The 27,190-nt window shown below is 41.6% G+C and overlaps 1 protein-coding gene across 3 annotated transcripts in view; it reads left to right on the forward strand.

Annotated features, from left to right (window-relative positions):
* Nucleotides 1-27,190, forward strand: part of TENM3 (teneurin transmembrane protein 3) — a 2,583,516-nt gene that overhangs the window by 1,521,049 nt on the left and 1,035,277 nt on the right. For all 3 annotated transcript variants that reach the window (XM_033942956.1, XM_033942961.1, XM_033942964.1), the window contains one exon: nucleotides 6,392-6,670. In XM_033942956.1, the coding sequence (XP_033798847.1) occupies nucleotides 6,392-6,670 (279 nt within the window). The remainder of the gene's footprint in view (nucleotides 1-6,391; nucleotides 6,671-27,190) is intronic.

Below are 27,190 nucleotides of genomic sequence, written 5' to 3' on the forward strand. Positions count from 1 at the left end.
CACTGTCAACCGAAACCAGACACTTCCTCTCATCTATCATCAACCAAGTAGAACAATGGTCAACAAACTTCAAACTAAATCTAAATCCAGAAAAGACCAAGATATTTATGGCCTCCCCAACAACAAACCAACCGAATCTACTAACAACCTAAATGGAACAAATTTCCCAATTAACCCTATCATCAAAATCCTAGGAGTCACCCTAGATCAGCAACTAGAAGCCCATGCCAACATCCTAATTTAAAAAATGTTTCCACTTACTATGGAAACTACGCACCCTAAAACCATAGTTCGATTTTACATCATTCAGACTGCTGGTCCAGTCCCTGATCCTAAGCTCACTGGACTACTAAAACATAATCTACATAGGATCTTAAAAAAAACCCATCAATAAACAGACTTATCCAGAACACAGCTGTTTGACTAATATTTGGCTTGAAAAAATCCAACCATATCACTCCATACTACAAGAAATTTCACTGGCTACCTATTGAGGCCAGAATTATCTTCAAATTTGGTTGCCTCTGCTTCAAGACTCTCTTCCACACCACACCCACTATCTTCTGAAACACCTCACCCTACAGGACAAACTCCACTTTTCCCTGATCCTAAGCTCACTGGACTACTAAAACATAATCTACATAGGATCTCAAAAAAAACCCATCAATAAACAGACAAACTCCACTTTTCTCTGATCCTAAGCTCACTGGACTACTAAAACATAATCTACATAGGATCTCAAAAAAACCCCATCAATAAACAGACTTATCCAGAACACAGCTGTTTGACTAATATTTGGCTTGAAAAAATCCAACCATATCACCCCATACTACAAGAAATTTCACTGGCTACCTATTGAGGCCAGAATTATCTTCAAATTTGGTTGCCTCTGCTTCAAGACTCTCTTCCACACCACACCCACTATCTTCTGAAACACCTCACCCTACAGGACAAACTCCACTTTTCACACGGAACACATTTCCTTCATCCAAAAGATACAAATTCAAAAGATTCCTCAACAGGACACTCTCCTTCCAAGCAGGGATCTGGAACAATACCTTAAAGTGGCCTAATCCTGAACTCACTAACATACCATTCATCAGAAAATCACTAAAAACCCACCTGTTCAACAGATTTATCTGACCCTTCAGTTCTGCTGAACACCCACCATGCCTTACACATCCCGTCCCCCTTTTCTCCCAATCACCTATCTATCTATCTATCCCTCCTAAATCTAACAGATGTAACCTCACTGTCCTTACAGCTCCACTTGTTGTATACCATCTTGAACTGAAAAGGTATGACGGGATATAAATAAAGCTAATATTATTTTTATTATTATTATTACTTACCTGAGAGCTTATACTCACTAGAGAGCTTTGATCACCCTGCCCCATCACTTCTAGTTTAAAGCCCTCTTCAAACTAAACTAAACTAAACTAAACCTTAGGTTTATATACCGCGTCATCTCCACGGAAGTGGAGCTCGACACGGTTTACAGGAATTAAAATAGAGAAAGGAACTACAATGGGAAGGGCTGTTAGATAGGAGGGAAAGAGGGCTTTGAATAATGGGGGATGGGGGGTGGTTACATTTTGGAGAAGAGCCAGGTTTTCAGATGTTTTCTGAAGTGTTGGAGGGAGGTCGAACTCCGAAGATGGGCGGAGAAGCTGTTCCACAGCTCGGTGATCCTGAAGAGGAGGGATGTTCCAAGTTTTCCTGCATGGGAAATGCCATTTAGAGATGGGAAGGATAGTTTAAATTTCTGAGTGGATCTGGTGGAGTGGGTACTCGAGAGCCAGGATAGTGGAAAGAGGGGAGGAAGGATGCCGTGAAGAGATTTGAAGGTGAGACAGGCGCACTTGTAGCGAACCCTGAGGGTGACTGGGAGCCAGTGAAGTTTAGACAGAAGCGGGGAGACATGGTCGAATTTGCCCTTTGTGAAGATTAGTTTAGCCGCGGTATTTTGAATCCGTTGGAGTCTGAGGAGACTTTTCTTTGTTAGGCTTAGGTAGATGGAGTTGCAGTAATCAAGTCTGGATAAGATGATGGATTGGACTAGGACAGCGAAGTGTTGTTGGTGGAAGCAGGATCTGACTTTTCTTAGCATATGAAGATTGAAAAAGCATTTTTTTACTAGGGAGTTGATGTGGTCGTTAAAGGACAGTGTAGAGTCGATGATGATTCCCAGAACTTTGCTAGAGTGCTCAAGCTGCAAGTTGGTGCCAGAGGGAAGTGGGATGTGGGAGGGTAGCTGATCCAGTTTCGGGCCGAGCCAAAGTAGTTTTGTTTTGGTCTCATTTAGCTTCATTTGAACGGTGAGGGCCCAGGATTGGAGATTTTTTATACAAGATGAGATGTTATCAGAGAGGTTGGTGAGGTTAGAGTCGGTCTCTAGAAGTATAAGGATGTCATCGGCGTAGGTGTAAAGTGTTTCAGAGGTGGATAGTTGGAGGAGTTTCAGGGAGGACATATAAACATTGAAAAGAATCGGGGATAGAGGTGATCCCTGAGGGACTCCGCAGATCGGTTTCCAAGGGGAGGATGAGGTACCATTCGTGCTAACGAGGTAGGAGCGGGAACGTAAGAATTTTGAGAACCAGTCTAGGACTGTGGAACTTATGCCAATTTCAGAAAGTTGGAGGATTAGTATGTCATGGTGGACAATGTCGAAAGCTGCGGAGAGGTCAAATTGAAGAAGAACAGCAAACTTATTGCGTGAGTGGAGTTGTTGGACTTTTGAAATTAAGGAGGCTAAGAGGGATTCAGTGCTGTAGTTGGGTCTGAATCCATGTTGGTAGGGTAGGAGAATGGAGAATCTCTCAAGATAGGATGAGAGTTGGGTGGCTATGATGGACTCCAGCATTTTGGTCAGGAGAGGGATGTTAGCTATTGGGCGATAGCTGGAAGGAGTGGAGGGGTCCAGATCAGCTTTTTTCAAAAGAGGGGATAGGGAAATGTGTCCCATTTCTGTAGTAAATAGGCCTGAGAGCAGGGCGGAATTTAGAAGTTTGGTAAGAGATGAGATGGCCTGTGCTGGAATGTTCTCGTATAAGTAGGAGGGGAAAGGATCCAAAATACAGGCGCAGGATTTTAACTTGAGGCAGAGTTTAGAGACCTGGGAATCAGAAACGAGCTCGAAGGCGGTCCAGAATCTATCGGCTGGGATGTGATTGGTCTCGGTTAGATTAGGGTTGGAGATAGTGAGCACCAGAGAGTTGTAGGCAGGTGTAGGGGGGAAGGAGCATCGTAAGGTAGTCACTTTCTGATTGAAGAATTTTGCTAGATCGTTAGCAGATGGAGAAGAGGGGGATGTGGAGGAATCATGTTTAGTGGATAAGGAACGCCAAATGTTGAACAAAGTGTTACTTTGGTTGTTGGATCTGGAGATTTTGTTGCCGTAGTAGTTCTTCCTTGATTTTTTTAATTCCGTGTTGTAGAACTTGATAAGAGCCCTCCAGGACTGTCTGTCGGTGGGGGATTTGGATTTTTTCCATTGACGTTCCAGTGTTCGACATTTCTGCTTTAGTTGTCTGTGGTAGGGAAGATACCAGGGGGCCTTGCGGGAGTAGGAGACAGATTTTGTGGTTAGAGGAGCAAGGGAGTGGTAGGTGGTCTCAGAGAGGGTGGTCCAATTGTGCCAGTTGGATTCAGGGTTTGAAGGGTTTGGGATGGTTGGGATTAGGTTGAGGAATTTGGCCCAGAACAAATCGCTTGTAATTTTTTTTCGGAAGGTAATGGGATTGGAGGAATGAGGGGGAGGGGGGTCGAGGAGGGACATGAAAACGGGGAGGCAGAAAGCCCCTAGGAAGTGGTCGGACCAAGGGACGGGTTCCCAGCGGGTGTCGTCGATCGAAGTTTTGTATACGGTGAGGTCGATGAAGCTGATGATGTCTAGCGCATGCCCTTTTTCATGGGTTGGGGAGGGAGCCGGGGGGGGGAAGCCTAAAGAGGTGAGGAAGTTGTTGAGATCGATTGCATCCTTGTTGGTGGTATCGTTTATGTGAAGATTGATATCTCCAATGATTAGTAATCTTTGGAATTTGAGGAAGGCGTTTGTAATGGTCTCAAGGACGAGGTCAGATGACTTGTTCCAGGGGGATGAAGGAGGCCGATATAAGAGCAGGATACCTAGTGGGTGTGGGTGGAGCTCGTCATTGACAGAGGCGAGCATGTATTCAAGGAAGGCATGGCTACCCTTTTCTAGAAGTTGGACGTCGAAGAATGATTTATGGAGGAGTGCCAGACCACCTCCTTTTCGTTTAATTCTGGGGGAGAAGAGGCCTTGGTAACCGTGGGGACAGAGTTCGTTTTGAGAGAATGTGTCGTCTTTTGCGATCCAAGTTTCAGTGATGAATAAGAATCCGGGGTTCAGATCTTCAAGAAGATCCTTCAATATTTGGGTTTTGTTGCATGCGGATCTGGCGTTGCAGTATAGAGATGGGACTGGGGTGAGAGAGTCTGAGGAGTGGCTTGGAGGGTCGGCAGGGGGAATGGGCTTTAAGGAGGCGTGATTGATTTTTCGGGGGGATTTTTTGGAGGGGTGACTTCTGGTGCGCAAAAGCGTGAGGATTTTTGCACCAGGGTGGATGGGACTGACAGTGATGGGGTTCAGTAAGTTAGGGGAGGGAGGGTTCAGGCAGAAGGAGGGATTGGAGGATGAGCAGATAAGGAAAAGGAGGATCCATAGTTGTGTATTCATGGTGGGGTGTTTGGAGGACCTTTGAAGGGTGGGAGGCGAGAATAGCGGGAGGCTTGGAGTTGAGGAGAGCAGGACGATTGGGCAGGACTAAAACTGTTGGATAGTATCTGGTGGGACTGGTAATTGGGCAGGGGCTTAAGCAGTTAAGAAAAATCTGGAGATCCTTAGTAGGGGATAGATAATTGAGTGAAATCTGGGGGTCTTTAGCTGGACTGGAGAAGAAAGTAGAATCTATTGAGAGCAGAGCAAAAACAGTTGAATAGAATCTGAAGATCTTTGTCAAATATAAGCAATGAATAGAATCAGGAGAGCCTTAGTGGGGCTTGAATAGGGGTAGTTGACTAGGTTAGGATAGAGCTGTACAGTTATTAAGAGACTTGACAGAAATAGAGACAAAGATTGAGTCACAGAGGGCTCGGATGGCGGAGTTGGACTCTCACGCGGTCCGAAGTCGCTGGTCTGAAGAGGAGCAGCACCGGATGGCAGAGGTGCTGTTCCTGAAAAATCAGTGAGGCTTGCAGGGGGTTTTGGGGGCGGAGCAGGGCTCCCACGCGGCCCGAAGTCGCTGGTCTGAAGAGGAGCAGCACCGGATGGCAGAGATGCTGTTCCTGAAAAATCAGTGAGGCTTGCAGGGGGTTTCGGGGGCGGAGCAGGGCTCCCACGCGGCCCGAAGTCGCTGGTCTGAAGAGGAGCAGCACCGGATGGCAGAGGTGCTGTTCCTGAAAAATCAGTGAGGCTTGCAGGGGGTTTCGGGGGCGGAGCAGGGCTCCCACGCGGCCCGAAGTCGCTGGTCTGAAGAGGAGCAGCACCGGATGGCAGAGGTGCTGTTCCTGAAAAATCAGTGAGGCTTGCAGGGGGTTTCGGGGGCGGAGCAGGGCTCCCACGCGGCCCGAAGTCGCTGGTCTGAAGAGGAGCAGCACCGGATGGCAGAGGTGCTGTTCCTGAAAAATCAGTGAGGCTTGCAGGGGGTTTCGGGGGCGGAGCAGGGCTCCCACGCGGCCCGAAGTCGCTGGTCTGAAGAGGAGCAGCACCGGATGGCAGAGGTGCTGTTCCTGAAAAATCAGTGAGATTAGCCAGCCTGATTTAAGGTGAGTGATAAACTATGAAGAGCAGTTTGCTTTAAATATGCTACTTCTGGTAGTTCAATAACATGTGTTGGGTTCCTTAAAGATATCTATAAAAACTACATAAAATTTTAAAAAATATACAAAAAATATGCATATACAAAAAATTTGTGGTTCATAAAATGTTTAATTGAAGAATCGCTGGGACATTGATTTGCTATTGGTGTGTTTTCTCTGCATGATTTATGACATCCCATTTAAACTGATTTGTCTGTAGGCTTGCTTATGGGCAGAGTGTGCAAATACATATGTGAATTTCAGTACTCTATAGTTTTCATATATTCTGGATAACATCTGGGCACAGGCATTTACACCAGCTATAAGGCTGGTGCGGTGATCAAGCATTAAATGTGTTTTTTTCTGGCACTTGTGGTGGTATTCTGTGAGGAAAAGTAGCTGCCTATTTTTCTCTATAGAATAGGCTTGAAGAAGACACGTTTATCCTCTTATCTTAGGTACTCTGTTATAGAATTGCCCTCATGATGATTAAAACAATTTTCCTCCCATGATACCCAATAAATCTATTAAACATACATTTTGTTATTTTTTTCTTTCTCCTAATTAGGACAGAATTTTACCCTAAGGCAGTTAGGAGTTTGCGAACCAGCAAGTCGAAGAGGTCTGGCGTTTTGTGCTGAAATGGGGCTCCCGCACAGAGGTTATTCTATTAGTGCAGGGTCAGATGCTGATACTGAAAATGAAGGTGTAATGTCTCCAGAGCATGCCATGAGACTTTGGGGCAGAGGGGTCAAATCAGGGCGCAGTTCCTGTCTGTCCAGTCGTTCCAACTCAGCCCTCACACTGACCGACACAGAGCATGAAAACAAGTCTGACAGCGACAATGGTAAGTTAACTTTGATTTCATCACTTTCAGACATGTCTCCTAATACCTTTTGGAATATTTTAATAAGGAAATGCTGTTAAATAATGTGTTATGTTTGCAGGGGTGTCAAAATCAGTCCTCGAGGGCCGCAATCCTGCCGGATTTTCAGGATGTCTCTAATGAATATGCATGAGATCTATTTGCATGCACTACTTTGATTGTATGCTAATAGATCTCATGCATATTCATTGGGGAAATCCTGAAAACCTGACTGGATTGCGGTCCTCGAGGACCGACTTTGACACCTGTGTGTTAGGGCATTGGATTGAGATCAACTAATACAGCAGACTCTCAGTTAACCAGCACCCATGGGGATTGATAGATGCTGAATAAATGTAGTTTATGGGTACTTGAGAGTTACTATTAAAAATAGGCCTAACTAATACTATACCCCATAGTATGCCATACCATAAACTGTTCCAGACAAACTAACGGATATGTGGTAGGCAAAGCGTGGGCGTACTCAGGTGTGGCATGCCAATTTATACTTAAATTTCCACCAGAAATTGATTTTATTTTCATTTTTATTTAAAGTATTACAGTATTTCTTTGATTTTTTTTGTGCTGGTTACTTGAGAGTTCTGGTTACTTGAGTTCTAGGGCTCCTTTTACGAAGGTGCGCTAGGGGTTTTACCGCATGCACCAGATTAGCACGCGCGCTAGCCAAAACTCTACCGCCTGCTCAAAAGGAGGCGGTAGCGCCTAGCGCACATGGCATTCTAGCGCGCGCTATTCCGCGCGTTAAGGCCCTAGCGCGCCTTTGTAAAAGGAGCCCCTGGTTAACAGAGAGTCTACTGTATATAGAGCCAATACAAAATATGCAAATTGATGTTTTTACTGGAACTAGCGTGTTTAGCCATAGTTAAGTATGATTTTTTTAAATGTAGTCTTTAGTATTGGATAAGTATAGACAATGTTAGGCAACTAGAACTAGAGTGAGAGTTGATGAGATTGCAAAGGCTGTGATCAATAAGTGTAAAAAAAAAAGAGAATTAAAAAATACTTAGACACTTCATCATGTTATTCACAGTAGAACTGCAGAGCAAATGGTGATAAAATATAATCCAGCAGCCAGCTTTCAATTAAGGGTGCTATTATAAATTCCTCCTGAAGACATCTCCAAGAAGTTGTGTAATCTTAGGATGCATGAAGGAGCACACACAATAGTTTAACAACAGGATTCAGGTGACTAGAGAACAAATTTGATCATGCTTTAAACTTACTTATTGATGAGAGCAGTTGGACTTGGGGAGCCAAGAAAGAGTGGTCTTTGATGTGCACCAGGAACTGGATTACTCGGCAATTAAGTTTTGGAAGAATAGATTTTTTTTTACTGCTGAACCTCTGCTTTGCATATCATTGAATTAAAAGTCTTTGCCACTACTTTTTGCACACATGTGAATGGTTATATGGGAGTGGGGGTAGGTGGGAAACTATTTTATTCTGCTTTTTTATTGCGTTAAAATGTAATTTGTTATTTACCTCCATAGATATGACTGACTGAAATGGGTTAGTTTAGCTTCATTGGATTCTAACAGGAGATACCCTGCTCTGCAGGCCTCCTCTCAAATTTTGTATTTGTTTCAACAGCATTTCTAATTTTGATATGCTGTTGACATATGGATTTAATAACATGGAAAACATAAATATATAAATCCAAATTCTTATGAGGTTGTAGGCAAAATATTCCTCTGTATTTTAGCTTTTTCAAAGCAGATACAATTTTCCTGCTTACTATCAAGCTGAAAATCTTTTTAAATAACATGGAAAACCCATAAATGTAAAATAAACTGACTTGTCTATTAGTGGACTCATAGCAGAAAACTGCACAAGAGAGGTTAGTTATCAGAATGAAATATATTTGTGTGCATTGAAAAAACCATAATGGGGTCCTTTTACTAAGCTGCAGTAAACATTAATACATGCTTAAGGCAGATTAAAAAGTACTACCGCAGGGCGTGCTCAGGCATCTCACTGTAGTTTTGGGATTTGCGCATGCTACCCGCTCACTAAAAAACAGAATTTATTTTTTTTTTTAGCACTGGTGGTAGAGAAGTAGGCATGTCCTGCACTAATCGGTTAGCACAACTACGTCGCTGCTAGCTGATTGGCTTATAGTTAGTGAATGAGCTCTTACCACCTACAGTGGGGAAATAAACACATGACCTTTAATAGAAAAAAATGGAAAATGGGGCCATTTTAATGCCATGCTAAAAGTGGCTTCCGTGGGCACTGGGGATCTGACAACACACATTTTAGCACAGCTTGGCAAAAGGGTCCCAAAATTGCCCCCTCTTTTATGAACGCATAGCGCAGGTTTTAGCGCCAGCAGTGGCACTAACTGCTCTGACGCTTATAGGAATTCTATGAGCGTCGGAGCAGTTACTGCCACTGTCGGCGCTAGAACCTGCGCTATGCGTTCATAAAAGAGGGGGTTAGTTTGGTCTTCAAAAAAAGTCTATTAAATATATTCCTCCTACTTAGCCACTTCAACCATTATGTCTTTTAAATAAATGGGGGTGCTACTTTTCATACTTCCTTGGAACCCTATGCAGATATCATCACTAGCACAAGTGTATCACATGCAGCTGAAGAATAGATATGGAGAAAGAGATACGTAGGAACCATGGCACATGATATTAGTTAAAAATATTTGGTCCAATATTGAAAAGTTCTTGTCTGGATGGCAGATGTTGCAGTGTGGATAAGTGCACTGCATAGGCAATTCTTTTATGAGGCCCAATGTGGCTTGGGGAGCATCTATTATGTTCTATAATGGCATCTGAGTGATATTCCATTATAGAAAGCCAACATTTACCTGCATCCGCACACCTACATTTAGACGTGCACATATGCCAGGTCTGTGACTAGTGTAAATGTGATGGCCTAAATATGACATTTACCTGTGTAAAATACAGTATTCTATAATTGTGTAAATAGTGGTCCCCGCCTATGCCTTGCCCATGCTCATTCCAGGTGAACATCACCCTTGAATTTTTGTATATAAATGTAGAATAGTGCTTAGGCATTGCTGCCTTTTATGTACACTTAGGAGTGTAGATAGAAATATTCTATAAATGTAAACATGCGGAGCTACTTAAATTTAGGCAATCTGTTAAAGAATGAGACGGTATCTAGATAGTACTGGGATAATAGAATTTTTAGCAGTACTATCAAAATAGTGTTTGGGCACAATGAAGTGGAGAATTTAGCAGCTTGAGCCTCTTGCAGTAGTATCACAAGACTACCACTAGGGGGTTGATGCAACTATGTTGTTTCCAGGAACCAAAGAGGGAGGAGTGTCTGATATTTCTCCCTTCTTCCCTCCAACTAGTAGTCACTAGGGAAACTACTGGTAGATACTGGGTTAAGGTCTGGGTGTGAGGGTTCCTGAAACCTCAATAGGTGAGATTAGGGGTACTTAGTGGTGGTTGTGGTGGCGGTGGGGGAATGGTCTGATAGTGCATTGGCTGTTAGTGACTTAATGCTCCTAAGGAGGAAAGATAATGCCCTATTTTGCCATAAAAAGTGTAGCTTATGAGATTAAACACAAGCCATTTATTTTGCATAATAATGAAATGCTTTGCATGCACTTACATCAGGGGTGTCAAACTTTTGGCCCACAGGGTAATTAGATTTTGCCCTATGTTCCTTCCTTCCCTGCATCCTGGCTTCCCGGTCTCAACTTCAAAGCAGCCTGCAGAGGATCGCCAATGCTGTAGCGAACATAACAGGCTGAGGAGAGGGAGAGAGGTGGTGGACAATGGGATGGAGGGAGGGAAGGAACAGAAAAGAAGAAAAGTTGGACACAAGGGATGATGTGGAGGGGGATAGAGATACTGGATAGGAGGGTAGTTGGGAAGAGAAAGAGAAAGATGGTGGACCCTTGGGTGGTGGGGAAGTAGGAAGAGATGATGGATAAAAGGGTAGTTGAGAAAAGGAGAGATGGTGGATCTGGGTATGGTGGGGGTCCATCGCTGCAGCTGCGGGGATGGAGACAAAAAAAAGGAAAGATGCCAGATCTCTGGGGGAGGGAAAGGAAACGAAAGTGGAGGACAGAGATGGAAGATAGATGGTTAGCACGGAAAAAGAAGAAAACAACAAAAGGGCAGGAGAGCCTGGCAAGCGAGTTATCAGAAGACAACCAGAGCCTGGGACCAACTTGATTTGAATAATGATCAGACAACAAAAGGTAGAAAAATAATTCTATTTTCTGTTTTGTGATTACAATATGTCAGATTTGAAATGTGTATCCTGCCAGAGCTGGTGTTAGACAGTAAGCGTGAACTAGGACCTAAAAGAGAGAGGAAAAGTCTTTTTTATTTATTTTGTTTACATCACAGAGCCAGCGTGGGGTTGGAGAGGTTGCAACCCTATACTTCTACTAAGACTTAATTTTATTAAGTTGCGCATTTAGTACGTGCTAAATTAGTTAGTGTACTGTAATAAAAGGACCCCTAAGTATCTTAATAAAAATTCAGCCCACGACTATGTTTTAGATTTTTGCCCCTTATGTGATTGAGTTTGACACCCCTGACTTCCATACTTTGCAGTTCTTTATTATTGTGTATTAAGGTAAAAAAATAATGCATTAATGTACATTTTTGCAATTTAACATGCATTATTCAGCAAAAGACATGTATAATTCCCTTAGCCCATATTAGTAAAGTTCCCTTTTAGATTTAGATTATCATTGATAATGTGTACATATTTTGTAATTCTATGAATGAGATACAAAATTGTGAGCCACCTACTTCTGATATCACTGCACAACAATTTTTTGGTTAAGTCTTGATTCCTGAAAAGTTTTTGGTGATTATGACAGGTACCAACTTGGTATGCTCAAATATGGTTTTGGTTTTACTGCATCACGTAAGAACTATGAGAAATAGACATTTTTATGTTTACTGACAATAAAATATATAGTCAAGTTTACGTTTCGCACAAGCGACTAAATGAAACAGAATTAAAAGTGTTTTGCTCCCGAGTTTCTTTTATATTCAGTGTCTGGTGCATCACGTTGTAGCATCCAACAATAGTCGGCAAGCATTGACGGATTCCAATTGCCCTGGTATCGTTTCTCCATCGTAGCTATGTCTTGATGAAACCTTTCACCGTGCTCGTCACTCACAGCACCGAGATTTGCGGGGAAGAAGTCCAAGTGTGAATGGAGGAAATGAATCTTGAGTGACATATTGCACTTCATTCTCTTGTATGCTTTGAGAAGTTTGTCTACCAGCTGAATGTAGTTTGGGGCTCTGTAATTGCCCAGAAAATTGTCAACAACGTCTTTCAAGGCTTTCCAGCCAATTTTTTCCGGCCCAACTAACAGATCTTCAAATCGCTTGTCACTCATAACATGTCTGATCTGGGGGCCAACAAAAATACCCTCTTTGATCTTGGCATCAGTTATTCTTGGGAACATCTGTCTTAAATAACGAAAACCTTCCCCTTCCTTGTTCATTGCTTTCACAAAATTCTTCATGAGTCCCAGTTTAATGTGAAGAGGAGGCAAAAATATCTTTGTCGGGTCAACAAGCGATTCATGTGCTACATTTTTCTGTCCTGGAACTAACTTTTTACGGAGTGGCCAGTTCTTTCTAGAATAGTGCGACTCTCTGTCTCGGCTGTCCCATTCGCAGATGAAACAGCAGTACTTTGTATAGCCAAGCTGCAGTCCTAGTAACAGAGCAACGACTTTGAGGTCTCCACAGATATTCCAGTTATACCTGGTATACTGGACATACTTTAGTAACATTTCCATATTCTCATATGTTTCTTTCATATGTGCTGCATAGCCAACAGGTACTGAAGGATAAACGTTGCCATTGTGCAACAGAACAGCTTTCAGGCTTAACATTGACGAATCAATGAAAAGACGCCACTCTTCCGGGTTGTGATCACAACCAAAGACCGAGAACAATCCTTCAATGTCACAACAGAAACAGAGAGTGTCGACTTGTGCAAAAAATTTGGTTATATCATGATGCCGGTCTCGAAACACAGAAATTTTCGTACCTGGTGATAGCAAACACCATTCCTGCAGTCTCGAACCTAGCAGCTCAGCTTTTGCTTTTGACAGACCCAAATCTCTGACCAAATCGTTCAATTCGGACTGTGTTATCAGATGTGGATCGCCTGATGAGGATGGTTCAAAATCCGGGTCAATGTCACTGTTAGAACCCTGCACTGCAGTTTCTTCATCTGGTTCGTCTAAGGTCCAATCCTCTGGTGGTTTCGGAACTGGAAGACTGTCATCATGTGGCATGGGTCTCATTGCTGAAGGCAGATTAGGATATTCAATTGACTTCTTGTTTTTGGCAGAGAAACCAGACACATTAGTCAAACAGAAATAACAGTCCGTCACATGGTCTTTCTGTTCTCGCCATATCATCGGAACAGCAAATGGCATCGTCTTTCGAGTACCTCTGAGCCAGGCTCTCAGACTAACAGCACATGTCGCACAGCAAATGTGAGGCGCCCATTGCTTGTCTTGATCACCTATTTTGCAGCCAAAATACAGATGATAGGCTTTCTTTACAAGGGCAGTCATCGAACGTCTCTGAGGCGTAAGTGTATATTCCCCACAGATATAGCAGAATGTGTCGCGGCTGTTACGACACCGACGAGACATATTGCCCGACACCAAAACGTCTATAGCATCAAGCTTACTTACTGTTATATTGCTACAGCTACTATACTACTATACTTTACTATACTGATACTATATACACACACGGACTATCTATATTAACCAAATGAGCAGGATCGGTGTATGGAAGCCACCATTATAGCATGGTGAGACAGCGCAAGCTCGTTCAGACCTGCCCAGACATGCCCAGGATGTCATCTTCCATAAAACAGCTTCCAACCTGGCTAGATTTTATGCATGGACATACCCAGGCGGCACAAACCGTTGTTGATAAGACACTTATGGGAGAAAAAATTGTTTGCATCCAAATATAAGAAAAAATCACGACAAAATTGAAGATTTCTCTGAAATGGTACGTGATGGGTAATTTTTGATGTAATATTCATGATCAGCACCCAAAATTCTATAAGAAACACCCAGCAGTGTTCAGGAAGCAAAAACTTTGTTGTGCAGTGTATTCATAAGATCAGAAGAAGCCAACACGGCCCGACCAAAGTTTTTTATAGATCTCATATGTTCTACTATGGCCTCCCTTTGTTCTTCCTTTCCTAATGTTGTTTACCATAAATGTTTTCGTTAGCCTTTTCAAAATTGTATTTCTTTCCCTTCTCCTTCCCCCTTGTATCCCATGTTTGTCTTAAGTGTTTTGTTTTCATCTTTTTTACATGAAATTGTCAGTCTCCCTCTATTAACTTATGTTATTATTATACTATGTCCATAAACAGTAAGAAGTAATCCTACTGCTGTACCGCACTTCTTTCAGAGTAACTTCACTATTATATTTAAGGTCCTCAGCGGGCCACCACACACTCAAATCATTTCATAGTGTGGGGCTTTATGCTCCCATTCGTCACTGGACCCTTAACTATGATTATAATTTATGTTGAAAAAGTTTATTATTATTATTAATGCTAAAATTACTTAGCTTATGGTTTAGACGTTAGCCGGGAGGGTTCAGAAACATCAGCCACCAACATGTTTCGCCCGTGTGACTCTAGGGCTTTATCAAGGCTCCCTCTCCCTATTCAGAAATAGAAGACATACATTAAGTATGACTAAAAATTTCTGAATAGGGAGAGGGAGCCTTGATAAAGCCCTAGAGTCACACGGGCGAAACATGTTGGTGGCTGATGTTTCTGAACCCTCCCGGCTAACGTCTAAACCATAAGCTAAGTAATTTTAGCATTAATAATAATAATAAACTTTTTCAACATAAATTATAATCATAGTTAAGGGTCCAGTGACGAATGGGAGCATAAAGCCCCACACTATGAAATGATTTGAGTGTGTGGTGGCCCGCTGAGGACCTTAAATATAATAGTGAAGTTACTCTGAAAGAAGTGCGGTACAGCAGTAGGATTACTTCTTACTGTTTATGGGCATGTTATATGGGAATACTCTTCTTTCATAAAGTGGTGATTTGGGTGCCTAGAGTCTCATTATTATACTATGTACATCGCTTAGAATGTTGAATAAGCGATCAATCAAATATTGAATAAACTTGGAAACTTGGAACACATCATTGGTCAAAACAGCTCCCTTGCGCTCTTTTAAATAGAGTTACCAGTTATTATGATTCTTTGTAGACAAAAAATACCTCAATCTTCTTAAATCATCCTTTCTACTCCCAAAAAAATATAAATTTAATAATGTATTTTTCTTCAGCAAAAATGATAGAATTGGAATCCTAAGTTTGGCTAAAGAAAGGCTTTGTACAGTAACACCCTCTTTTACAAAGCCGCTGTGGTAACTACCCCAAAACCCATAGGGATTTAAAGGGCTTCAGAGCTTTTGCTGTGCGGCAACCGCTAACATAGCTGGTTTTTAGAAAGGTTTGGACAATTTCCTGGATGAAAAGTCCATAGTCTGTTATTGAGAAAGACACGGGGAAAACCACTGCTTGCCCTGGATCGGTAGCATGGAATATTGCTACTTCTTGGGTTTTGACCAGGTACTAGGGACCTGGATTGGCTACCTTTAGAATGGGCTACTGGACTTGATGGACCATTGGTCTGACCCAGTAAGACTATTCTTATGTTCTTATCTGGTTTTGTAAAAGAGGGGGTAAATTTGTTTATGTACTGTATGTCTGTTCATAATTCTTCATTGAATTTTGCTAGAACAAATTCTTTATGCTATTCTAGAATGACACCATATATTAGGGACCTTAAAAAAAATTCTGAGAAAGAAAGACAGACTTGGTAGTGTTGGTAAAGTATTAACTTACAAAATGAGCACTGAATTGATACTTGAATGGGACACATAAAATGATGTATGTTCTTTAAAACATTGATTATATTGTAACTACTTATATATACTTCTTTATACACTCTTCACTTCCTCCTATTGTACAACCCTTCAGTGGCTCTCTATCCTATTCGATATGTAGTTCTCCCCCTTATCCCTCTTGTGCGTCTTTTGTCATAGTCTGCGTTACCCGATTTTATATTTTTATATTGTGTTAACCACTTAGAAGCATGATAAGTGGAATATAAAATTTTAATAAAACTTAATCCACCAAGACCTGGAACAACCTCCCGACTGATATCAGGATGGAAACATTCTACAACAGATTCTCCCCAAAATTAAAAACTCTCTTCTTTTAAAGCATACACTCCATAGACAACTAGCTCAAAATACCTAATGTCACTTAATCTCACACTCTACTCAAGTGCTATACCAATATAATCATAGAATCTCCATTTTCTCTTCCCTATTTCTCTATTCATAACTCTGCCTTCCTCAAACTGCTATAATGTAATATATACGTTCTGTAATTCCTTATATTGTAAGTCACCTTGAACCTGTTTAGACTCAGAAATACAGTGGTACCTTGGATTACGAGCATAATCCATTCCAGGATCATGCTCGTAATCCAAAATGCTCGTTTATCAAAGCGAGTTTCCCCATAGAAAATAATGGAAACTCGCTTTGATATGTTCCCACCCCCCGATAACCGGCATCGCTCCCCCCGCTCGAAAAGGCCCCCTCGCTCCAACTGGCACCCCCCCTCGCGAACCGCTCCCCCCCCCGCCCGAACAACTTAAACTTACCCCCCCTCCATCTAGTGCAGGCACAGATCGTGTGCCTAGAAGATCTTCCGGCTTCCGCTTCTCCTGCCTGCCTGCCTTGAGCATGCATCTGCGCATGCTCAAGGACTTCTAATTCTCCCTCTCGCCGAAATCTCGGCGAGAGGGAGAATTAGAAGTCCTTGAGCATGCGCAGATGCATGATCAAGACAGGCAGGCAGGCAGGCAAAAGCGGAAGCTGGAAGATCTTCTAGGCACATGATCTGTGCCTGCGCTAGATAGGGGGGGTAAGTTTAAGTTGTTCGGGCGGGGGGGCCGGTTCGTGCGGGGGGGGGGGGTTTGCCGGTTGGAGTGAGGGGGCCTTTGCGAGCGGGGGGAGCGATACCGGTTATCGGGGGGGGGGGTGCTCGCAAATCGAGTCAACACTCAGTTTGCGAGTCAAAAGTTTGCTGTGTGTTTTGCTCGTCTTGCAAAACACTTGCAAACCAGGTTACTCGCAAACCGAGGTTTGACTGTACTAGATTAGAGTAGATTATTAATACCTTTCAGGTATTTAAATATTTCTACAAGGCAAAGCAAGAAGAAACCAAAGGTTACTGCAGTAAAAATGCAACACAAAAAAACAAATCAAAATTGCAGAAAATATACAAGGTGCAGGCATTTATTCAATAAAAATCATAAAAACATGGTAATAGTGTTACTTTGTGCAACATTCCATATGGGAGAGTTTTTCGCCTGTGTTCCTAGAATCTTTGTACAATTGTTTTTATCCATATGTTCTTGAATATCTATGCTTAGAACATCCTGGACCCCTGAGGAAGAAGTTTTTCTCGAAACACGGACTGTGTTGGGTCCGGTACACTTTACCACTAGAAGCAATCTTTGGATACAATTTTCTTTGTTTTGTTATTGTTATTACCATGTTTTTATGATTTATATTGAATAAATGCCTGCACCTTGTACATTTTTTTGCTGTTTTGTTTTGTTTTATTTAAATATTTTTTTCATTTTCTCCTTGTCCCCTTTCTATTCCAGTGAATACATAAACAGATCCTTCAGTCTCATCTCATATAACTTTCAGTGCAGATCTCACACAGTTTTGACCACCTTTTTCTGGACAGCCTCTAGCCTCTCTCTGTATCTTTTCTAAGAAACAGAAACCAGAACTTAACACAATACTGTAGGTGAGGCCTCAGCAATCACCTGTACAGAGACACTGTAGCTTTGTTTTGATTCATGAAGTTGAGTTATTCCTTCACATATCATGTATCCAAAAATGTTGTGGGGGTTTTTTCTTAAAAGAAATTCCCAGAATTCTTTGAAGTGCTCACCCTATCTTTAAAGCTGGGGGAGGGAGTCCCATTAACGGAATTCTACATAGCAGCATTGTCTCCTTTTGTGCACATTCTAGTAGCACACCGAGGGAGAGACCACATAATCCCCATTTTCTGTTGCAGAGAGCCAAATTAAATGATTGTTTGCTTCTTTTTCAGACATGAAAGAATGTTATTGGTTATATATTTTGTACAGCGCATGAGGATTTTGGCCCAGGTTGGATTCCCTTTTTTTCATAAGAGCAAACAGTTCACCAGGAATTGCCTGTTAACAAAAGGCTTCTCCTCCACAAGAATATGAGCTTCTGATCTATGAGTTGTTCAAAACATTTGTCATCTGAAAATCTGACTTGTTACATATGTGAGGAAGCCTGCAGTTTTTCTGCTTCATTAGTAGTCCAAAGGGCTAACTGATGGGCTATACAAGAATAGCCCTGAAATTGTTTTCATAGATATGCTTGGATACAGATGAAATATATCATTGTCAAAAAGATATTAATTGTCAAAATAAATTGGAGACAAATGTACTGCATGCATATTTGAAAAAAATCTGACAGACAATCTCCTGCATTTTGTGGGTGTTTTTTTTTTAACATCATTTAAATGTTCTTTCTAAATGTGAGAATGAAATAAAAGGATAACATGCTGTGCCATGTATTGAAACTGATGAGGTATGCTATTTTGATTTTAAATGTGTTTTGCTGTCCTTGAAAAATCACACTGGTAGCAGTAAAATTGTTTTAATTAATGAATTGGAGAGCACCAAATGTGCCGAATCAGGCTTATTGATATAATTATCATTAGAAGAAAAAGAAAAAAATCCATCAGTCGTGGGAATGGTTCACCACTTCATATCCATCCACATTCCTTGGAGAGCTTTCTCTTAGGTTTCAAAAAATGTATATTTTATAAGGGCCACTTTTTACTAAACTGTGGTAAAAAAAAAAAAAATGGCCTTAGCACATCCTTACATGGGATTTTCCTCCATTCTAAGGCAATTATTACTACAACTATAAAAATGTCCTTTTTTATTATTATTATTATTATTAATGGCCATGTACTAATGTTCACAAAACAAAAAACGTTCAAAAAAATATAAATGAAGATCAAAGGCTTTAAAGTTTTAAAGACTTTAGGCTATTAAGGGGGGGGGGAAACCCTCAGTGTCGCACAACATCTGTAAAGGCCTAAATACAAACCTGCACCACTGGCCACCTACTTCTGATATTCATAGGATCAGAAGATCATTGTTAAAAAAAACTCCCTTGCACTCTTTTTTAAATTTATTTTTCTGTTTATTATAATTTGAAATACAAAGTAAGCAAAAAACCAAACGCTTGTTTAAGTAAAGAGAAAGGAAACAAATTCAGAAAGAAATAAATACTTTTAATAAATTAAGAAATCAATAAATTCTTCTTAGACACCAACAATAATTCTGCAGGGTAGTGGCCCAAAAGATAAAGGGACTTATTTCATAAACAAGAAAATCAATTTTAACTAATGGCCTTAATGGGATTAACTCCTCTAAATCTAGTTATAGACCAACTTTAACCCTTGGTGATCTTCTTTAAGTCCAGAAAAGTCCAGAACAAAGAAAGTGTACTTCAAACCAGCGTATTTAATGAGACATTTACATGGATACGCTTGCTGGAAATTAGCTCCCAAATCCTTAGCTTCTTGACTCATATTAAGAAAAAGTTTTCTCCTTTCCTGGGTTTCTTTGTTGACATCAGGGTAAATCCAAACCCGCTGTCCCATGAAAGGAGTCTATGCATTTCTAAAGTACATTTTCATTATAACATTTAAATCTTGTTGAAAAACAAACGAGGCAAGCAGAGTCGCCCTCTCCTCAATCTGTGGTAACGATGATTTCACTATCTCTGAGATATTACCCAGATCCATTTGAACCAGAGTCTGAGGCTCCTTATTTGTTATAGTTGCTTCAACACCTCTTTTTTTTTTAAGAACTAGGAAGGTAATAAATGTTATTTAACAGAGGAAACATTTCAGGTGTGAAGTTTAAATTCTGTGTCAGATAATTTCTAAACATTTCATCTGGAGATATATCAACTGATTTTGGGAAATTTAATAATCTCAAATTTAATCTTCTGTTATAATTTTTTGAGTTGTTCTATTTTCTTATGGATCATTACTTTGTCTTTTATTAAAGTTTCATTAACTGTTTTTAAAGATATAATTTCCTCATTGGTTTTTTGAAATTTAAATTTAGTATCTTTTTAAATTTCATCTACTGTTTTTACTAGAGAGTCAACTTTGCCTAACAAGTTCACTGTTTCTTCAGTAGATTTTCAGATCGTTCCTTCCATTTTCTGGAGCATTTCTAATCGTCCACAAGGGAAACCTCTGAGGGAGTTGTGGTTTTAACCTCAGCTCCTTGATGTTTTTCCTTCATCGTGGCTTCGTATTTGGCTGTACTTCCCTTATGAAGGAATGCTCCTGCAACCTTTTCGGTATCAGGGCTTCTTTCCAACATAGACGTCTCCATTGCAGGGCACAGAGGAATTGTGAGGTCAGGAGGCGAGAGAGACACTTCCGGCTCCGGTGTGCCATCCAAGTCCCAGGAGGGCAACGCCACAGCACCTCACGCAACAAAAGGAGGTCTGGCGGTGAAGTCCAGCAGTGTCTGATGCATTGGCGTAGACAAATCCGATGATAAAGGCCCCATTTGGATTGTGCCTTTGCGCTTGGTATGTAGCATTTTTCAGGGAAAAATTCAAAATTCCAAGAGATCGACCTCAACCCACCTGTCTCACCGCTGCCATCTTGACCACCGAGCTGGTCATATCCATTGTGCTCTTTTAAATAGAGTTATCAATTATTATGATTCTTTCTAGACAAAAAATATCTCAATCTTCTTAAATCATACTTTCTACTGCAAAAAATATAAATTTAATAATGTACTTTTCTTCAGCAAAAATGACTGAAGTCTTTGATCATTCTAGTGCAAAGTTGGCAGATCTCCAACATACAAAGGTCCTCCAAATATCCAGTTCTCAATGTGCTTCAAAATAATGAAGGACTCTCCAGTATTCAAATGGGCATACTGTATATCCACTCTGGGCTCCCGACAAGGGCCCCTGTTTCGCTACTACTGCATCATTGTCAACACTGCCAACTACCAAGCTTTCAGCTGAGGTTTTTCTCCCTTAATAGCCTAAAGTCTTTAATAGTTTGAAGCCGTTGATCTTCATTTATATTTTTGATTGTTTTTATTTTTTTTTTTTTGTGAATGATTATGGTTAAGGAGAATAATTCATGTGCTAATGTTGCCATTAGTGCTCGGCCATTAAAACAATATACCTCATGAATGCTTAGGCCCAGATTCTATAAAGGGTGCTCTAGCTGATCTAGACGTTTAACTTAATTATTCAAGTAGGCACCTAGATCGGCATACCTATTTGATCTAGGCGCCCAACTTCATTATTCAAATAGGCTTAATTGGTGCCATTAATTGAAAAGTGTCATTAAAAAGCAATTAAAAAATAACAGTTATTTAGCTGGTAGGTGCCTAATTCAGTAAGCACTTACCACTTTGAGGCAGGCATCTACGCTGAGGTGCCTATCAGATAGGAGGCGTGGTTAGGGGAAGTTTCTGGGTGGATTTTGGTCATGGTTTAACTTAGGTGCTAGTAGGTCCGCCCTCTCCCTACTACACCACTGCTCAGAATTAGGAGAGGTTTACAGCACACTAGGCCTTCAGGGCTTGGAGGTCTTCCAAGCAGTTCCAAGAGATCCATGTTATCCATTATGTGCCCAACTCTGTATAGGATGCCTATATTAGGCACCCTAATCAAGGATGCCTAGTGACGCCTAACTTTGGAATCTGTGTCCAACTTTAAAAAAAAAAATAAATTGGCTTAACTGGTGTGGTAATTGACCATGCCAGATTTCAGTTGATAAAAAAAAAAAAAATCACCAATTAAGAGTTTCACGCAGAACTCTTAGGATGCCTAGCAACATCTAAGTTGACGTGCCCTCCGACACCTATCTAAAAAACAAGCATGATTAGAGATGGAGAATAGGCTTGGTTGACTTAGGCATTGCTAGGCATCCTAGTTAGACACTGGTAAATTAGGCTAATAAAGGCTGACCTAATGTACTGGCACTTACCTCTAGGATGCCTAGTAAGACCTAAGCATGCCTAGTCACTGCTAGGTAGGAGTCTATAAAGCACAAGTGTCAAATACAAGGCCCGCGGGCCAAATCCGGCGGCCCACGGTTCAGAGCCGGCAATACGGGGGAGTAAACAGGGCTTCATGATGTCGCCTTGTTTTCTGTTTTGAGCCCTCACCTGACGGCAACAATAGCACTCGTGGGCTGCGGTGATCATCAGCTTGTGTGCGTTGGCCACACAACAAAAACTACCCCAGCAACGCACCCCATTGCCGGCCAGTAATTTACACTGCTGGTGTGGTTGTCAACTTGCGCGTGCCGGCAGCGCAGCAGACATGAATTAACTGTGCCGGCCCCAGCTGGGAAGTATCGTGCTACTGGCATGCGCAAGTTGACACCACATCAGCGGTGTAAATTACTGGCCGGCACTGTTAAATTACTGCTGAAGAGAGGAGGAAGCCAGACCATAAGAGAATATTTAGGCAGCAAAGGGGGGGGAGGGCACTGATTATAACCGTAGGCTTGCCCTCTTGATTTCTACCTCCCCTCCTGACTTTCTCCTCCAGCTCCAGCTCCCTACTGGTCTGGCCCAGCAGTACAATGTGCGCAGGGGTGAGGGAGCATGAGTACCTATCCTGCCTCCAGTAATATTCTGCACAGCTGCAATGGTTTGGGAGGGAGACGAGAAAGGTAGAGGGAATAATTTTATTTTCAATTTAGTGTTTGAATTGTGTCAATTTTGAGAGTTTTAATCTGCTATCTTTTGCACTGCTCAGGAAGAAATACATTTGTTTATTTTTCTCTAGGGTTGTACTGCATGCAGAGTCTTGAATTTTAGGGTTTGTGACTGGGAAGCTCCTGTCACGGTTAAAAAGACTGCTAGCCCAGTCAAAAATGCAGCCCTAAAGCCTGTAATCCCTAGAACAAAGCCTGTACACCCTGCTAAAGGCAGTAGTTTAGTACAGCAAGATAGAAGGGAGAAAAGGCAGGTGAGGTCACAGCCAGAAATTCAGGCAGGGAGGGCACAGAACACACAATCTATCCCCTATTACTCCTTTTCCAGAGCTAGGGAGAAACATGAGATCAATACAGAAGGGTGTGGAGTTAGCTACCGAGCTCTGCAGTCATGTAAACCTCAAGTAGGAAGACTGCAGGGAAGTCAAGTAGTCTCAGCTGGCCCTGATTGGGGGAGCCAAGCAGCACACGGGGATAGCAGTTTCCACACTTCTACTCCCCAGCAAGGAAGGTTTTCAGGAGACCAGCCCACAAGAAAAGAAAGGCTAACTCCAGAGAGGTACAGTAACTGTCCCATTAAGCCTTGGGGTGAAGGGCTGGAAGTTTCTGGAGGTAAAGCCAGAAGTAGATGACTTGCTGGAAAGTCCCAGTTCCCTGGACATAGAATGGGAAATGTATAGTGAAGGTGACCCGGAAGAAAGCGGCTTTGGGGAGGACATGGACACAGGAGTGAGAAGGGTGTGAGTGTTTCTGTCCTTCCTGTAAGGAGTCCAGTCACTGTCAGGGAGACCTGAGCCGGAGGGAGGCTACAAGCAATGATAAGACAGCAGTGCCTAATTAAGAAAAAGGTTTCTTTGAACCTCATTTTTCCAAGTCTCCCTAAGAACTGAAGATAAAGGATGTTAGGGGCATACTCAAGGTGGGTCTGAAGACCTTAGGTAAGGGGAGGCTTTCCCCACACAGGCTGTGCACATCCTTCAAGGGGACAGAGTGTTAAAGGGGGAAAATAGTGAAAGAAATGACATTTTTATTTTGTTTTTGCTCTTTCTGAAAAGATATGTGAAAAGAGAGCTGACACCTGCAGTGCTCAGCTATGCTGTAATGAACTGTGGCTTAGAGAAGCCAGTGACCCTGAGAAGGGAAAATATTAGGCATATGAAAGACTGAAAAGTTTAATTGATTTTGGAGTTATCCTTTTTGTTAACAAGGACTGTCCAGTCCCTGGACTAGAGCACGGATAAAGTGCACTGGACTTAAGAGAAAGAAATCGCATGGTTAATGCCTAGGAGAAACAATTGTTTATTTTTGGAATTTTTCTTTCTCTTTGGCCTTAATAAACCCGGTGAAGTTTTGTAAGAAATCCGGTGTCTGAGTTTTCCTTCAACCAACCATATAAAAGACGCAAATAAATCTTACCTGTGGTCCGAGCCGCTTTGATATACGAGCAATTTGGTTTACGAGCATACTTCTGGAACGAATTATGCTCGTAAACCAAGGTTCCACTGTATATCCAATACCAATCATAGCAAATTCCAAGCAATTACCCAACCAATCTGGCACCTCACAATTGACAGAAACTCAAACCATCAGCCTTATGCATACTAATCCACCCCAAAATCAACAAGTAGAAAATCAACAAACCCATGCAAAACCAAAAAGCAACCCCACCAAAGATCACTCATATACCAAAAACAACTCACAACATACCTATAGAATATACCACTCAAGTGTGCATATGTGAACATCAGAGCCATAGGTCCTAAAACAGAACGCATAAAAAACTGGATAGAAGAAGAGAACCTAGATTGCCTTTTCCTCACAGAAACATGGCTTACCTCTGACTCAGACCTCAGAATAACTGAAGCTTGCCCAAAGAGCCACAAAATAACGTTAGTCTGCAGAGAAAATAAAAGAGGAGGAGGAATTGCCATTATAGCCAGAAACACCATAAACCTAAAAATACAAGACAAAATAACCAACCAATACATGGATTTACTAGCCTGTCAACTTTCAAGCACATCACGTAAAGGAATGCTAACATGCATTCTATGCTACATAACCCCAAGTAACTGGAACACATCTAAACCAATATTTGAAGAATTTATTTATCGAAACTCTCTAACGACAACCTACAACCTACTTCTAGGAGACCTTAACCTTCACCTCGAAAACCAATCCTGCAAAAATGTAGAAACATTACTAGCATATCTTGAGGCCTTAACATATAAAATCTTAGATCCTCAAACCACACACGAAAAAGGACACCCACTAGACATTGCAGCCTACATGTCCCAACAGCCCACACAACCAGAGATCCAAACATCAAACGGAAATTGGAATCGTACCCTTTGGTCTGATCACTACACATACTCCTTCAAAATCAATTGGACCAGTAACAAAAGCATTCCAATTACTCAACAAACAACTTACAACTCACGCAAACATATAGATCCCACCACATTCTGGATAAAAACAGACACCATAATCCAATACTACACACCCAAAGACTTCATCCCACAATGGAAACACCTAAGTACTGCAACCCTGGACGAACTAGCCCCTGATAAGGCCAAAACCAAAATCCACAGAAAATCAGACAAGTGGTTCGACAACGAACTACTCCAACTCAAAATACAATGCAAATACAAAATACAATGCAGACAACTAGAAAGAAAATGGAGAAAAAGCAGCCAAGAGTCCACAAAAACATCATGGAGAGCAACAAACCGAAAATATAAACAAGAACTGAAAGAATAAAGAAAGACATACTCAAAACAAATAGGAGAAGGACCCCAAGACACAAAAAAGCTATTCCAGCTACTAAAAGTTCTCACAGACACCACACCCTACATAGCCAACTGCAACTCCACCCCTCCTTCAGCCACCCTCTTAGCCACATACTTCAAAAACAAGATCGCAAACATCAGAGCCACGGTCAACGGAACCCCCTCACACATAGAGACCTCATTTTCCCCCACAGAAAAAGAACCAGTAGCAGCAGATAGAAGTTGGTCCCATTTCTCACCCATACAGTGGTCAGACTTCAACAATCTATATAATAAATACAGCTATGCAGCCTGTGACCTCAACCATTACCCCCATATCTACTGAAAACCTCAAGTACATTATTCCATTCCCTTTTTCTATAGTGGATACAATATTTACTATTAGAGGCTCATTTCCCACAAGAACTCAGCAAAATCATCATAACTCCGATATTAAAAGACCCCAAAGGAACAATGGACCAACCATCCAACTACAGACCCATAGCGTCAATCCCACTATACGTCAAGCTGATGGAAGGCCTCGTAGCCAAAACCTTAACCTCATACCTAGACAAACACAACTTACTCCACCCCACACAGTCTAGCTTCAGAGCCAACCACAGCACGGAGATCCTACTAGGAACACTAATGGACACTGACAGACAATACCTATGTACAGGCAAGAAAATCCTGCTCATACAACTAGACCTTTCTGCAGCCTTCTACCTGGTTGATCACGGCATTCTCATACAAACTCTAGACTCCATTGGAATCTCAGACAAGGTACTTTCATGGTTCAAAGGCTTTCTACAATCCAGAACCTACAGGGTTAAAACAAAGCAAGAAAAATCAGAACCCTGGGTCAAACCCTGCGGAGTACCCCAGGGATCACCCTATCTCCTACACTATTCAATATATACATAGCCTCCCTCAGCTTCAACCTAGACAAACATGGCATAACCTCATACAGCTATGCAGATGACATCACTATTCTCCTCCCCTTCGACCACCAAGAACCCACTATGACAAGCACAATACACAGAACACTCGAAGCAGTAGCAACATGGATGACAGAGCACAAATTAAAACTTAACCCTGACAAAACAAACTTCATCCTCCTAGAAAACAATAAAACTCCTACTTTAACAAATCTAGTAATAAACTCGATCTCATACCCTATTCAACTCACACTAAAACTTCTGGGAGTACTAATTGACAGAGGCTGTACCATGCAACCACAAATCAACAAAGTAATAAAAGCATCATTCGTGACCATGAGAAATCTAAGACAAATCCGAAAATTCTTCAACAGGAAACAATTCCTACTTTTGGTACAATCCCTTATCCTTGGACTAATAGATTACTTCAACATACTATACCTCCCATGTACAGCGACCATGATAAAACAATTACAAACTATACAAAATACAGCCCTAAGGCTCATCTACTCATTGAAGAAATATGACCACATCACAGAAGCATACCATGACTCTCACTGGCTCCCAAAACAAGCAAGAGTACACTTCAAATTCTACTGCCTACTATTCAAAGCTATTAACGGAGAAAGCCCAACCTACTGGAATAACCGACTGACTCAATCCTCCTCATCCAGGAGAGCCCACTCACTTTTCACACACCCACCATCCAAAAATGTAAAACGAAAAAAACTATATGACAACCTAATAGCCACCAAAGCAGCAAAACTGGACAGACAAATCACCATTCTGTTGTCATCGACCACAGACTACAAAACCTTCAAGAAAGATACTAAAAATACATAAAACCTATCTAATACGACCAGTTCCTACCTAAACCCCACCTACCCATTCTAT

Source organism: Geotrypetes seraphini, chromosome 1, assembly GCF_902459505.1.
Source record: "Geotrypetes seraphini chromosome 1, aGeoSer1.1, whole genome shotgun sequence".
Taxonomy (NCBI): domain Eukaryota; kingdom Metazoa; phylum Chordata; class Amphibia; order Gymnophiona; family Dermophiidae; genus Geotrypetes; species Geotrypetes seraphini.